This window comes from Panulirus ornatus, chromosome 58 (assembly GCF_036320965.1).
Source record: "Panulirus ornatus isolate Po-2019 chromosome 58, ASM3632096v1, whole genome shotgun sequence".
NCBI lineage: Eukaryota > Metazoa > Arthropoda > Malacostraca > Decapoda > Palinuridae > Panulirus > Panulirus ornatus.
This window is the reverse complement of record NC_092281.1, coordinates 12,311,772-12,326,604: the sequence shown is the minus strand read 5'-3', so window position 1 is coordinate 12,326,604 and position 14,833 is coordinate 12,311,772. Positions and strand designations below refer to the sequence as shown.

General features: G+C 36.6%; 1 protein-coding gene across 1 annotated transcript; it reads left to right on the top strand.

Moving 5' to 3' along the window:
- Window positions 1–185: 185 nt before the first annotated feature.
- LOC139766516 (uncharacterized) lies at window positions 186–13,757 on the top strand. The gene is made up of 8 exons (XM_071695244.1): window positions 186–413; window positions 2,182–2,382; window positions 3,772–3,992; window positions 4,309–4,423; window positions 6,376–6,600; window positions 7,678–7,834; window positions 9,269–11,330; window positions 12,764–13,757. The coding sequence occupies exons 1-8, from the start codon at window positions 312–314 to the stop codon at window positions 13,680–13,682; spliced, it is 4,002 nt and encodes a 1,333-aa protein (XP_071551345.1). The 5' UTR covers window positions 186–311; the 3' UTR covers window positions 13,683–13,757.
- The last annotated feature ends 1,076 nt before the right edge of the window (window positions 13,758–14,833 follow it).

The window sequence follows — 14,833 nt, the reverse complement described above, 5'->3', positions numbered from 1 at the left end:
TCAGATAAGAATAATTCTAAGACCACATACACTCTTACTATGAACATGACCCATGATGTTATTATCTACTTTGATAAGATGATATATATTATTGATCGAGGGTTAGATCGGTCCTGGTACGTCAACTGTTGGTGTCTGAGGTACGAAGGTCTGCACCGCCATGACAGCACCAGCTGACATCATGACGTCATACAACAGTTCAAAACAACACCACACGGACTTGGAATGTGGCCGATGTCTACAACATATGTAAAACTTGTTAAAGAAAAAGAGGCGAAGGGATTTCCGTGTCAAGTGCTCTAGAAGATGATATGGAGAAAAACTTGACCTCAAGATTGCGTTTAAGCCCAAATGAACTTGAGGCAGCCTTACGGGAGGAGAGGGACAAGTGGAAGGTGTTCAGGATTCAACAGGTAGGTGGACATAGTGGGGACTGGCAAAGCAACAGGACTTATGAATCACCGACATGGGCGTAATACTGCTGTGGCGTTACATATATCTTACCAAAGGTATGAAATCATATGACGAAGAGTAATTATTGTGTGCATGGTCGCCAGGAATGGATAATGGTTCCCCTTTAGTAACATTGTACAGGTATTCTGCCGGTCCTCAGACCTCGCTGTGATCCATACACACATTGAAAATCCTAACCAATCAATCAACAAACACCACATTCCCTCCCTTTCTTAAGAAATTCAACTGCAATCTCATCCTCTCCGGTTGCTTTGCTCACTTCATCTTACACAACGCTTTCACCACATCTCTTTTCATCAAACCAATTTTCATGACTTTCATTTCACATACCTCCACGTCCAAAACATTCCACATCATTTTATGAGTCTGGGTCTCATATCTGTAAATGCTTTCACACATGCCCACCACATTTCCTTCAGTAGCAGTACTACCCTTTCCTAAGCTCTCGCCTTTACACCAACCCCAGACTTTACCCCTAAGACACTTCCGTTTCATTCTTCGCCATTCCCTTTAAGCTTTGTTTATCTCATAGCCAGAACATCCAGATTCATCTCCTCAAACTGAATACCTGTATTCCTTTCTTATCTTTGTTACATCCACACACATTCAGACACCCCAGCTTGAGCCTTCAAGAAAAATGAGCACTCTTTCTTAGCTCCTTCTTCAGTTTCTACTTTTAGAAATTGAAAATAAGAGGAGGAGAGTGTTTCCAGCCCCCTTCTCCTACCCCTTCAGTCACCTTCTACACCACAGAGGGAATACATAAGAAGTATTTTTTCTCCTGTGTCCCCTTTAGTTGTCTTTCATGACACACAGGAAATATGTAGAAATTGTAGAGATCTTTTCCCAAAATATTTAACATTTCCTTGTGTAGTGAAAGTCTTTTTCTCCAGCTTATAGCACCAGAGTACTCCCCTTGAGTAGAATAGTGTTGCTCATGGAAAGTAAGTCAATTAAACATAAAATGATGGAGAAATGTGGACAACAGCAAGAACCTTTTCAATAGAAAGGGGGTCTTTAATGTAAAGTTTCTGTAAGCTATTGATGATTTAGCCTCATAGTTCATACTATGTGGCATATGAACACAGCACATGCTTCATGGGGTTTCTTGTAGCTTACATAGGTTAAAATAGTCACAAAAACATTATTGTATATATCTAAGATTCTATGGATATTTCATGCTCCATGATTAAACTATGTGATGTCCAGAACAGAGTCAAAATTTCTGATATGGATATAATGTGGATAAGAAATACAGGAATAATATTAATGAAAGCTGCTTCGTTATCAGATGAATTGCATCAGTATCTTGAAAGATTCTAGCAATCTCAGAAGTATTTAGTGGTAGACAACTTTATGTATATGATGGGCATCAGGAGAGTTGATGATTTCCCAAAATTCTACTTTATTTTATTAGTTTGACAACTAAATGTTAGATTTTTGACACCCACCATTTCATGAGTTGGGAGAGCACATCCTTCTTCTTGTAATCAAATGATGCATTTTCATAATGTAGTGTTAAAAAGTGAATGGTGAATAATAAAGCAGTCCCTACTTTCTGTAGCTTATGTTACATGTACATGGTCTATGTCATGTGATTTGATTTACTTTGTATATCAGCTCTAATCTTTGTAGTCTAACAAAGAAAATTAAGGAGTTTCAGAGTAGGAGGCTTTATACAAAATGTTTAATGAAGGTTTGTTGCAGGTACGGGAACAGTCAAAAGAGGAAGCTAAGCGTATTCGTGAAGCAATACGAAATGAAAAATTGCGCATGCTCCAGGATTTGAGACAAGAGTTGCATCTCAAATATAAAGCAGAAAAAGAGAACCAAGTTCATCAGTTAAGACAGGAGTATAATGACTGTCTTCAGGCTCTTGGAGAAGCTCATGAACAGGCTCAGAGACAGGTAGGTTCCTGAAGTTTTTGCAGTATGCCTTTTCATATCCTCTTACTCCATTGGACACTCCTGAAACAGGATGCTGAATGCAAACTCTCTTCCATGTACTTTTATAAGTTCATATCACATAATTATACTTGAAAATAGGAGAGCCCTCATTATGATGCAACATTAGCCCAAAATGTTAATTTATGATCTCATGTTCATAAACATGGTATCTGTTTATCATTGTGTGTTAATCATGAATCACTGTTTCCTAATGATAAACATATGATTATAGTGCATCAGCAAGGGAAACTAGTGACATTTTAAGCAACAGTCCAAGACAGTCCATCACTTGATGATACAAGATAATAGTTTCAGAGGTTGATATTGTGGTCAGAAACTGTGTTGACATGTTTTTTGATAGGAATGTCCTGAGGTACTCTAAGAAGGACCCTTCCCCAGATATTTATGACATATATATAATAAAATTCTTTCTTTCATATCTTACTTCTGTTTTTTGCCTTGGTAGGGTAGCATCAGGAGTGGATGACTGAGACTTAGAGGAAAAATCCTCAATTGGCCCTTACCTTTGTTCCCTCTTTTGGAAAATAAAGGTATTGGAGGGGAAAATCCACCCCCTCCCCTCCCCTGGGCACTTCAGCATTGGTTTAGCTGACTTCTATGACATGCAAGAGATGCATCAGTAGTCTTTTTACTTCTCTATTGTCCCCAGGGATGATAATGATTAAATGCTTTTTTTTTTTTTTATTAAACCCATATCATGTGTGATTATCATAACATCTGTAGTCTAAGGAGAGAATGAATGGTTTGTCACCATCCACTGGTCAACTATGGTCATTCAGAGCACTTTCATTCATAGAATATTGTCAAATTTAGAATGTGACCTTTTGAAATCTTAAGACACTCTTCACTTTATCGAGATAACAATGGCTAAGGATAATCTTGGTGTCCCAACTTTCCCTATACTCACTGAGCATGAACAGATGCAGTCTGTTACATGTTGAATAAGGTGTAGGATGGAATAACTCCATCTGTTGGCTGATCGGTAGCATGGTAGAGCTTTAAGTACGTGATACATCCGCAGCTAATTATTGATGTGTAGTCAAGAGTGCTGGGTGTCTTGTTATACTTAGCTATATGGAAATTTTACTAAGTTATTTTGTCAGGCTTTGAAAGTGAGTTTAGAGCACTATATTCCTTGGCTCATTAAAAAGTCTTTTAAGTTGTACAAGCCCATTTTTATTCTCAGACACAAATGATATAGTTTTCCAATATATGCAAAGCTATTTTTATCATTTTCTCTATGTCTACATATTATTCTTTTTTCATATTGATTTGATGTTTCCCATTTTTGTGAGGTTATATTATGATGGAAAAGTAATACCTTTTCAGCCAGATGCATGTGAAGTTTTACGGCAACGTGCCAAGCATAACAAAAAGGAGGCTGAGAGGCGTGGAGCTCAGGCAAGAAAGGTACACAGGGAACAACAGCTTCAGCAATACCATGAAAAGAATAAGCTACTTAAACAGCGTCAAGATGCCCTTCATTGGGAAAAGCTTAGAGCAAATCGTGTTGCTAATTTACCAACACCTGAGGCATTCAAAAAGAAGAGGTATGTGCCTCAGAACTTTCATCAGAACATTAAATGATAAAGAAATGTATGGCATGGTTTCTTATATTTGACTTGTTTATCATGGACTTTCATAGAATGCTAGTTCTGAAAATAATAAATTGAATGTTTATGTCAGTCAGGAACTTTTAAGCTAAATCAGTATGATGTGGATAAAGAAACCAAAATGAGGAATTTTTTCATCGTGACCAAGTAGTACACTTTTTTCCATGGTGATTGGGTTGTTTGTCCTTGTACATGTTGTTCCATATTGCTTTGGTATCTTTCCTGTGTACAGAAAGTGTAGTTCTTGTTTCAGGAGTGTTGTTGAAAAGAAAGTACCAACAGTGCAGTTTTATGAAGCTGGCACTTTTACAACAACTAATTATGTGCCAAAGAATATAATAATTGAGAAGGAAGTAAAGTCTACAAAGGTATGTACATCTGATTTGTGCTTTAGTATCTTTCATATGATTTACAAAATTTTGCAGCCCTAGAGGAGCCCAATACTAAAGGAATTAAGGTTGATTTTTTTAACAGTGTATTTTTATTTTCCTCATATTCTTTTATTTAGGAGTTGCTGAATATCATGTGATTATTTTGTTCCTGTATTTTTTCTTCTTGTCAGTTTTTACCAGTTTGGTTTGTTTGTTCATATATCACATTAAGGTTAACTCTTCTGCTGTGAATTGTAAGGTAAGAATTTTTCTTAGTGAGCCATTTTTCATTTAAAAACCATCACCTGTTCATCAGTTTTCTCTTAGTTGCCTGGAAAGCCTCCACAAAAACAATATCCATCCCTCTAATAAACATGCCAATGTATAAATGATAAGTAATTGTAAGGATCTAATCATCCTTCAACATTCTGATTCCTGTTAACAACACACCATTGAAAAATTTAATCCTACCTTATCATATCTTACCCATTCACATAATTTTTTTTTTCATACTAGATTGCCATCATATGTCTATGAATTTTTACTGAATGGTACTGCCATGATATAGTTTTCAAATATTTGTAAAATTAATTTCATCTTTTTCTCTATTGTACTTTATTTTCTTTATTATTCTCTTTTCAAATTTAATTTGGTGTTTTCCATCATTGTGAGGTAGCCCCAGGAACAAAGAGTAGCCTCATTTACATACATCAACTCTCTAGATGACTTGTATGATGCACTGCAACCAGAAGTCCCTATCTGCAAGGACCTTACAAACCTCGGTGCTTTACCCTGACCACTTTATATACCCTGGTTCACTTTATTAACAGTAAGTTGCCCTTTGTATACGACATAGATCCATTTCTCTGTATTCTATGCACACCTTACACCATCCTGCACATTTAGGCATCAAACACTTGAAGCTTATATTACTTGATCCTTCCACCACCTTCTTGGTATCCCCCTTTGCCTTTTTGCTCTTAGTCAGCTTCTTCCCCTTCATATTTCCACATCTTTTCAGCATATTCTCTTCAGCTTTCTCTTCTTACTATGACTCCTCTCCTCAACCTTATCATGCCATTAAACATCCCCATCTTTGCCCTCACAAACATTGATCTCCCTCTCTCCCCACAATTTTCCATTGAAACTCACTCTAACCAACCTGTCTCTCTTTACTGCAAAACTTAATAACCATGCTTTTATTCAAATTAAGTCCCATTTTTTTCATTTCACTCACTTTCCTAGACTTTAAAACCAGCTTCTGAACTCTCTCACTTGAATCTGCTGTGAGAGCCATGTCATCAGCAAAGAGCAACTGACTCATCTCCAAAGCCTTCTCTCTCAAAGAGACTGCAGACCTACCTCTCTCCAAGATCCTCACAGTTACCTCCCTCACCACCCATCCATAAGCAGGTTAAACAGTCATGGTGACATCACATCCCAGCCACAGACCCTCTTCACCAGGAACTATTCACCCCTCTCTCATCCTACATGCACATATACCTCACTTTCTTAGTAATGATAATGATAATAAAAGTAATATTTTTGAAAAGAAAGACTGAGAGAAGTGAAAGGAGGGGAAGACTGAGAAGATGGAACGATGAAGTGGAAAAGGCACTTAGATATTGAGGCTTGAACATTTAGGATGGTGAAAGGCTTGCTTGGAATGGAGCAAATTGAAGCATTGTGGTATATTTTGGGGCAACTTTCAGTCACTGGGATGAATCAGGGTATATGAAGTGGTCAGAAGACATATTGGTATGTGGGGATTATCTGTGCATGGTGGGCTATGGTTTCAGTGCATTAGACATGACAACTTGAGATTTGATGTGAGTAATTATGGCTGTTTTGTATGTTCCTGGTGCTACCTCGCTGAAGTGGGGAAACTGTGAATGTTAATAAAAAAAGATATTTTCTTTTTTTTTCTGATCAGTACCATGCTTTTACAGCCCACTGCAAAAGAAGCAGCTATATTGGAGGAAAAGGCTCAAGCAGCAAGGAAAGAGGTGAATCGCAAGGAGGCAGAGGAGGAAGAGAGAAAAAGGCAGCAGCGGGGTAGAGAGGCATTAGCTAAAGAACGTCTCTGTCGTATGTACCATCAGCTTATGAACCAGCTAGACCAAGCACAGCACAATCATCAGCTTTCTACATATTTGAAGGGAACTGACCTTTCTGTAAGTATTAGATAAGTGAATTATGGCTTCAGTTTTTTCTTTTTTTGGTTTCAGAGTTTCACCCACATGACTGTTAATCTAAAGAGAAAGATTTAAGATTATTGAGTTATTTTGAGAAGCCTTTGAATTTCTTGATTTTCACTTTTTAATTATTTTTATATACTTTCTCAGTGATCATCCGTAATCATTTGTAACTGGTGTGTGCAATAAACTCATCATTTGCAATAAAGCTTTAAGAGTTGGTTAGGTGGGCAGACCAAACTCTGTTGAAGTCTTGTTACATGATTATCTAGCTTCCCCAATATTGAAGTTCGATAATCATGTGATGCTACAACTCTAGTCATCCAGTCCTTTGGCAGAAAATCATTAGTAAGAATTTTACTTTTTGTTGGATTTCTATGTATGTGGGGTAGATATGCAGATAGAGTATGGCTGAAGGGTCTGTTAGTAGAATATGCTGTTAACAAAAGCCGATGGAAATGGAGAATATTAAAGGAAGGGTAATTCAGTGATGTAAAGTTTGTGTGAGACAAAATGTCATTTTGAAAGAGTATGAAGAGATCTGCAATGCCCCTCATATTTGGAAATTTTGTTTGTCACCATCCTTTGCTGTGGGTAAATGCATGTAAGATGCAGTTAGAGATTGCGTTGGTAGATAATCCATTTCCTTTCTTTTTTTGCATAGCAGTAGTCATAGTTAAAACATTATTCCCCATCCATCCATGAAGGACTGTACAGGTATTTGGATAAAAGCATGTTTTGTTGGTAATGGCTTTTCATATTTAAGTCCAATTTCTTCACATACACTTTCAAGCACTTGCTCTCATGGCCAACTTCCTTCTCTAATTGTTCTTCCAAACTTTCATGGGCTTACAGATCATTTACATTTTGCTCATAGTTCTGCATTACCTGTAGGGTCAGTAGCATCCTTAAACCCTTCTTTCTATTCTTAATTCTTCTGCTCAAATGTGTACACCAGCAGTGGTAACAAAAGCAGTGTCATGATTTCTTGTTATAGGTGATATACCAAAGGATTTGATAAACAAATCAAATGGTAAATCCACATGCTTTTTGCAGGTTAATGAGACTGAAGAATCCAGGCTTAAAAGTCAGGCCTCTCTGCAAAGACAAATGGAGAAAGCTGTGGAAAAAGTTCTTCAAGAAAGTGCTTTACCAGCTGATGATGATTTTCGTGAACATACCCAGCTTTCATCTGATTCTTCAGATTTTATAAGTAATATTGAGCTAATTTTTTGTTTTTGGAAAGGTAATGTAGGAGTTTTAGGTGTGTATGTATAAGACAAAGCTAAGAGACCTTGTAATATTAGACTGGAATGGAATAAGGATTGAGTGGTGATGCTTTCTTACACACGGCTGTCTGGAGAAAAATGCACAATTCTGGATGAAATGTTTTTAAAAAATATGGTTGATTTCACATATTCAAAGAATAGATTACAAGATACAAAGGTTTGATTAAAAGTTATTAACAATGGCGTATGAACCATGGAGTGATAATGAGGGGGAAAAGTTAACAATACTTTGAAAAACAGCTTTGGATAAGGATCTAAGGAAGCTCATTCTTTTGGGTAATATGATCTGTTTTTGTGGGAAATATAGTGTAATGAGTGATGGCTAGATATGGGGATGCGCATGAAAAATGACTGCTGAAAGGCTATGTGAAATAGGTGCAAGTGGTTACAAGTGCTGCAAATGCATACTTTCAGCTCCAGGATGACCATTGATATTTCCAGTTTAGGTACAGGGAAAACAGCTTGAAATGAATATGCTTGATATACATTTGTTGAGAAATGATATGAAAGTTTGTGTACTTGGTGTAAGGTCTGTGAGAGGCATAGGAAATAACATGTCACATAGCATGACATGGAAAACTTCTGGGAGAATAAGAAAATATTTTGGAATGAAGTGGATAGTGTAAGAGCAAGATAAGAAATAAGAGCATTAGTGAAGGAAGCAGATGGAAATTAGTAAAAGGCTAAGAAGAGGTGAAGATTAGATGGCGTGATTATTTTGAATGATTGTTTAATGTGTTAGATTAATGGCTCTCAAAGTGGTTGTTATAGATCCCCTGGGGTTGATGGAACAGTGCAGGAGGTCAATAAATGTCCAGGGGTCAACATGGGGCCAATAAAATTCTAGGGGTAAAGGACTTTTAAAAGTTTAGATAGCTAATCGTATGTAAAATAAAGAAATGGCAGAACAGATTTTTGTTCATCATGTAATAGATGAAAAATTAAGATTTTTGTTCATCATGTAATAGATGAAATATTATAACTAAATGATTATCATTAGGCCCATCCACCTCAAGGTATTTTCCATTAGCTAGTTTTGTTTTATGTTTGTTCAGTTTGCTGATTTAGTTTGTATATAAATGTATATATATTTTCTTACTTGATTGTCGTTTCTTGCGTTAGTGAGGTAGCACCAGGAAACAGACAAAGAAAGACATCCACTTACATAACATACATGCACATGCATGTAAATATACATATGCATAAATACATTTAAATACACATATACATATATATACATGTACATATTCATACTTGCTCACTGTCATCCATTCCCAAATACATGAAAGAAAAGAGAAAATTATGTTTTTATTTCATCATATTTTCTCTTCATTCCATAATGCTTTTTATTTTTCCAGAAGCTGATGAGACTACAGAAATTGAAAGTGACCAGCAGACCTTTAACACAGAAATTCAAGATTTGAAATCTTTCTTAGAACAGATAAGAAAGCGAAGGCAACAGCTTCTTCAAGGTATATATAAATCTCTATCTGAAGAGGAAGAGACAATTGAAGAAGGTGATGATAAAGGCAACACAGTTGTAGATGAAAGTGCTATAGCACACATAAAGAAAGCTGATGTATCATCAGAGATTCATCAGCTTCCAACAAAAATAACATCACATGGTGTGGAAGACATTATGGAAGGAACACTTGATGATGAAAACCATGTTGACCAAGACAGTCACAGAGCATCTTGGCCTGTTGGTGAAGATGAAGACATACACATGGCAGAGACTGTACCATTTCATCTTTTTCAAGGCCACCAAGATGGTAAGAGCACAGTTGTCTCATGGAGAAATGGATCTCAACCTACCTCTGCCATGAGTTCATATCAAGAATCAATTTCAGAGGACACTGACATAAGAATAAATGGAATCCCCATGGGAACACAGTCATCAACAGATGAGTATACTAGACCCACATCACCGATAATACATAATTTGCCAACAAATAAACATTCGGTACAACATTCAAACTCTGGAATAAGCACCTCAACTTATGTAAGTCCTCCAACATCTTTTCCCACTGGTAAAGTTTTAACAGGGGAAACTGGTGACAGTTTAAAGAAAATCTTGAACTGGAGAAAGTGTCTGCCCTCTAAATCTTTAAGTGAAGAGTTTGGAGACCCACACATGGCTGAGACTGTACCAGTTCATCTCTTATCAGGTTATTATAATGACAAAAGTATGAATAAACACCAAACTAGCACATCTCAACCATCCTCTGCTAAAAGTTCATTTCAGGAGTCAAATGCAGAAGGTACTGAAGGAAAGGTATATATCATTGGTGGTGGAAGTTCAAGGAAAACATTAACACAAAGTAATGAAAATTTGAGACATGTATTGCCCACAGTTGATCCCTTGTCACTCACTAACTTGCCGGCAGAATATGTAACATCCGATACCAGTAGCACAGATTACCTAAGTCCCCCATCAACTCTTCCGACAGCTAAAGTTTCTTCAGAAGTTTATGACAATTTGAAAAAGATTCAGCAGCGGAGAAAAACTGTTCAGCACCTCTTAGATTCGATATCTGATGAAAGATATCAACATACTAGTCATGAGAAAGCTACATCTCCTAATGTTTATACAGAGAAATTAAAAGGAGAAGGTAGTGGAAAAAGGCCATTAAGAAAGAAAGAGAAATTTGAAATGCAGAAGAAAGAAATACTACAGTATTACATGAAGAAGCTGTTAAAAATGAAAGGAGATGAACTGCTTAATCTCTCTGCATCATCTGTTGAAGGATCAGGCTTTACTGTTAGTTCCCTAAGTACGCTAATGGAATCAGTCCAGAAGGAAGAAGATGATACAGTGACAGTCTCATCTTTTGATTCATATGTCCCATCTCCCAAAGAATTATCTCATTCAAATTCCACTTCTAGTTATACAGATATTGATGAGATTCCAGTGAAGTTAGGCTGCCATTCTTCATTAAAAAACAAGAATTCTTGTTTGGATAAGTTGTCAGTTAGTCATATCAGTGATCCGTCAGAAGGATACAGTACACAGTATACAGTTCCAAGTAAACATTATAATGAGGAATCAAGAACAAACCATGAAGCTACACAGTATCTTCTGTCAAGCACCACTGCAAATTCCTATGACACTGGAGGTTCCTCTCCAGATACTATGGTATCATCCTGCTCCCAATCAGATAAATCAAGACCCTCATCTTCTACAAAGCAAGTACATGAGACATCAAATCTTCAGACACAATTGGAAATACTTGAGAATCTAAGAAAACTTCAGAAATTGAGACAAGATTTGATGGTGGAAAAGGATAATGTCTTCCAAGATGAATCATCTGATAAGATGCCAGAAGTTTCAAGTTCTTTTCCTAGATATAGGTCAGAAGTAACCACTACCATTCCAGCTGACTCAAGCAGCATAAAGTCAACAAGAAAGGTTTCATTTGGGTAAGCTTATCAGTAATGTATATCCCTTGATAACCTTAACCACTTAGCTTCATATGACACAAATGGTTATGAGTAGGAATGCTTTATTATCCAAAAATCTTTCATTTGACATGTTCAGGGATGGATCTTAATGTTGTTGATAGAGATATTATGTTATGTACAGAAAGAATTTTGCTTCACAAAACTCTGTAAGGGGACTTTTCATCAAAATGTGTTTCAGGTAATAAATTTTCTAATAATTTCGTGAAAAGCAGAGAATTGCCTGAACTTATGAATTTAGCTCTCAAAAGTGTTGAGATATTAACTTTCGTCAATGAATTTAGCTCTCAGAAGCATTTAGATATTAATTTTTGTCATTAGATTTCATATGTCACATTTGATATATGTATATTTTTTTCTTATTCTCAGTTGTCTTTCCAACTTTAACAAGGTAGTGTTGGTAACAAAGGAAACAGTCTCACTTGCACACATAACTCTAGCTTATTTTTCATACTATTCGCCATTTCCCACATTAGCGAGGTAGCGTTAAGAACAGAGGACTGAGCCTTTGAGGGAAATCCTCACTTGGCCCCTTCTCTGTTCCTTCTTTTGGAAAATTTTAAAAACAAGAGGGGAGGATTTCCAGCCCCCCACACCCTCCCCTTTTAGTCACCTACGACACGCAGGGAATACGTGGGGAGTATTCTTTCTCCCCTATCCACAGGGATGATAATTCTAGCTATCATGTATAATATACTGAAAATAGAGACTGTTATCCACATGATTTAGGCTGCTCCAACACTTCATTTAGCTTCTTTTTTTTTATACTTGTGTTATTGAGGTTGTGCTTTGAACAGATTAAGAAATGTCTCATTAGCTTACATAGTTTCTCTAGCTGTCATGTATAATGCATCAACCACACAACCCCTTATCCACAACCAGGCTCTGCATACCTTTTGAATGGTTTCCCCCTGACTGCTTAATATACCCTGGTGCAGTCCATTGACAGCATGTTAACCCCAGCATACCACATCACTCCAATTCACTCTATCTTGTACTTGCCCTTCAGCCTTCAACCACCTGCATGTTTGGGCTCCAAGCACTCAAAATACTTTTCTCTCATAAGGCTCCATAAAAATGGTCTTAGGGTTGCATATGATAATAATCAAATTCTCTTGGAATTGTGTTATCAGAACTAGTTTCCATGATGGTGATATTTAACTAGCTTAGTAAATTGTATTTTATTTGGGAGATTTAGTATATAAATGGTGATAATTAGAAATTAGTCAGTTTATTTCATATCAGATTTATACAGTTCATACCCTGTTACATTACTGAATTTTAGTCTTCTTTTCTTCACCATTGGTAAGGGTTTTCAGGTTACTGCTTCTAAAGCAGGGGCAGAATATGAAATATTTGATCTTTAGATTATACAAAATTTGTCTTTATTTCAGGGGAACACTTCCAAGAGCTGGGCTTAGTACAATATATGAGTGTAGCTCAGATCTGTCTGAAAGTCATCTGAACATAAGTGGTTCAGCCAGCTATCAAACTCCATCCCGAGAATGCGAATCCTCAATGGATGATACTGGAAGCCAAGTATCTTTATCCAACAGATATGACCCGGGAACACTTCATACACCGACAGTGACCAAAACATGGAATGAAGATGACATGGGCAAGGAGAGAAGTTCGGAAGCTCTTGGAAAAAAGTTCACACACCTTCATACACCCTTGGATTTTAAATCGAACCTCAGTTACTCAGAATTATCTCATTGTAAAGATGCACAGAAGTCAGGTATCAGTAATTACTTAGGTTCAGATACCAGTGAGTTTTCCTCATTACTTGGAGAAATAACACAGCATTCAGGAATACAGTCATGTGATAATGAACATTACGTTCATTCATCTTCCTCAGCTGCATCATTGCCTAAACCTGAGGAAGTTGGTAGTGCCATGAATGCTAAAAGTGTACATTCTTCCCCAGATCTATATGATCAGGAAAAAGTACAAGGAGACCCATCTATACAGATTTTGGGTACTGAATATTGTCTACAAGAGGACTTAGGAGGTACATCCAGGTATATTCCTTTAGATCTTGAGAGTACATTAACTTCCTCTGACCATCATGAAATAGCTCACAGTAATGCAACAGATATACCAACTAAAGAATCTTCTGTTTCAAGTGACTCAGTTGAAAATCATGACAAACAGCTGCAGAGAAGTTCTTCTAGTGATTCAATAACTTCAATACCTGACATGGCAGAAATATTGCATAGGTTTGGTTTGGATTGGGCCCAGAGCATGATACGAAAAATGGAGAAAACTGAACAGAGGTCCTCTTCAGATAGCTCAGCTACTCATGGAAACTGATAAGTTGAATAGTTCATTGTATATGGTAGTATATTTGTAATATATGTTTCAAGTAATCAATATGTACTTTTTAAAGATTCATATATTGCTTTATTTTTTGTATCTACTGTTTTTTTTTCATGAAAACATGCCTTTATTGCATAGTGCTTGTATAAAATCTTTGACCAATGCACTGATGATTATCATGCTTTGATTTTTGTATTTACACTTTTGATTCTCTTCATACCTGGTCATGGATTTTTCATCATTATGCACCCATTTTTTTTTTCCCTGATGTGCAGTTATTGACCAATAAACATTTCTAGAAGACAAACCTAGCAATTTTATTCCATCAAGAATCTTTTTATGCTCCCCTAGTCTGAAAATTTCTCAGAAATCTCTAATATGCTTAGGAATGATATCAGTTTTGCTGTCAGAAATTTAGATATAGTAAGAAACATTCTTATCCCCGAGGATAGGGGAGAAATAATACCTCCCACATATTCTCTGCATTTTGTAGAACGAATAGGAGCAGGGGCTGGAAATCCTCTCCTCCAGTTTTTACTTTTCGAAAAGAAGGAACAGAGATGCAGGCTCCGTGAGGATTTTTCCCTCTGAGGCTCAGTCATCTGTTCTTGATGCTACCTCACTGTTGTGGGAAATGGCAAATTTGTATAAAGAAAAAAAATCATGAATTTTCCTGCACTTGTAGCTACCTCCATTATACCATTATCTTGACTGCACCCTAATTTTCACTACCCTCTTATCTGCACTACATAATAACTACAAAATGTCTATATTTACTAAGCTAAGTTTAAGACTGACTGTAGGGTGGCCTTCAACCTAGCTTGGATCATTTTGTGTTCACTCAAATCTTATTCACTGCACTCTCATCTTTACTAACCTCGGATCATTTGTGTTCACTCTACTCATATTCATTACACCTCGTCTTCACTGCAAAGATCTCACCATATTATCCTTATTTTCAATGGATTATTTTATTTTCACTGTACTGTACTTTGATACACCCTTATCTTCATTATACTCCTTATCACACCCTTAAAGTATCCTTAGCCTAACAATCTTCCCTATAATTTTCTGGACTACACTCTTATCTTCACATACCCTTACCTTCATCGAGGTAGGTTCAGAGAAAAATGATAAACCACGAA

Excerpts from the sequence above, each read along its gene's own strand:
- LOC139766516 (XM_071695244.1), top strand. The coding sequence starts at position 312 with ATGGAGAAAAACTTGACCTCAAGATTGCGTTTAAGCCCAAATGAACTT. Across the intron at positions 2,383-3,771 it reads ATGAACAGGCTCAGAGACAG|CCAGATGCATGTGAAGTTTT; the intron begins GTAGGTTCCTGA and ends ATACCTTTTCAG. Across the intron at positions 7,835-9,268 it reads TGATTCTTCAGATTTTATAA|AAGCTGATGAGACTACAGAA; the intron begins GTAATATTGAGC and ends TTATTTTTCCAG.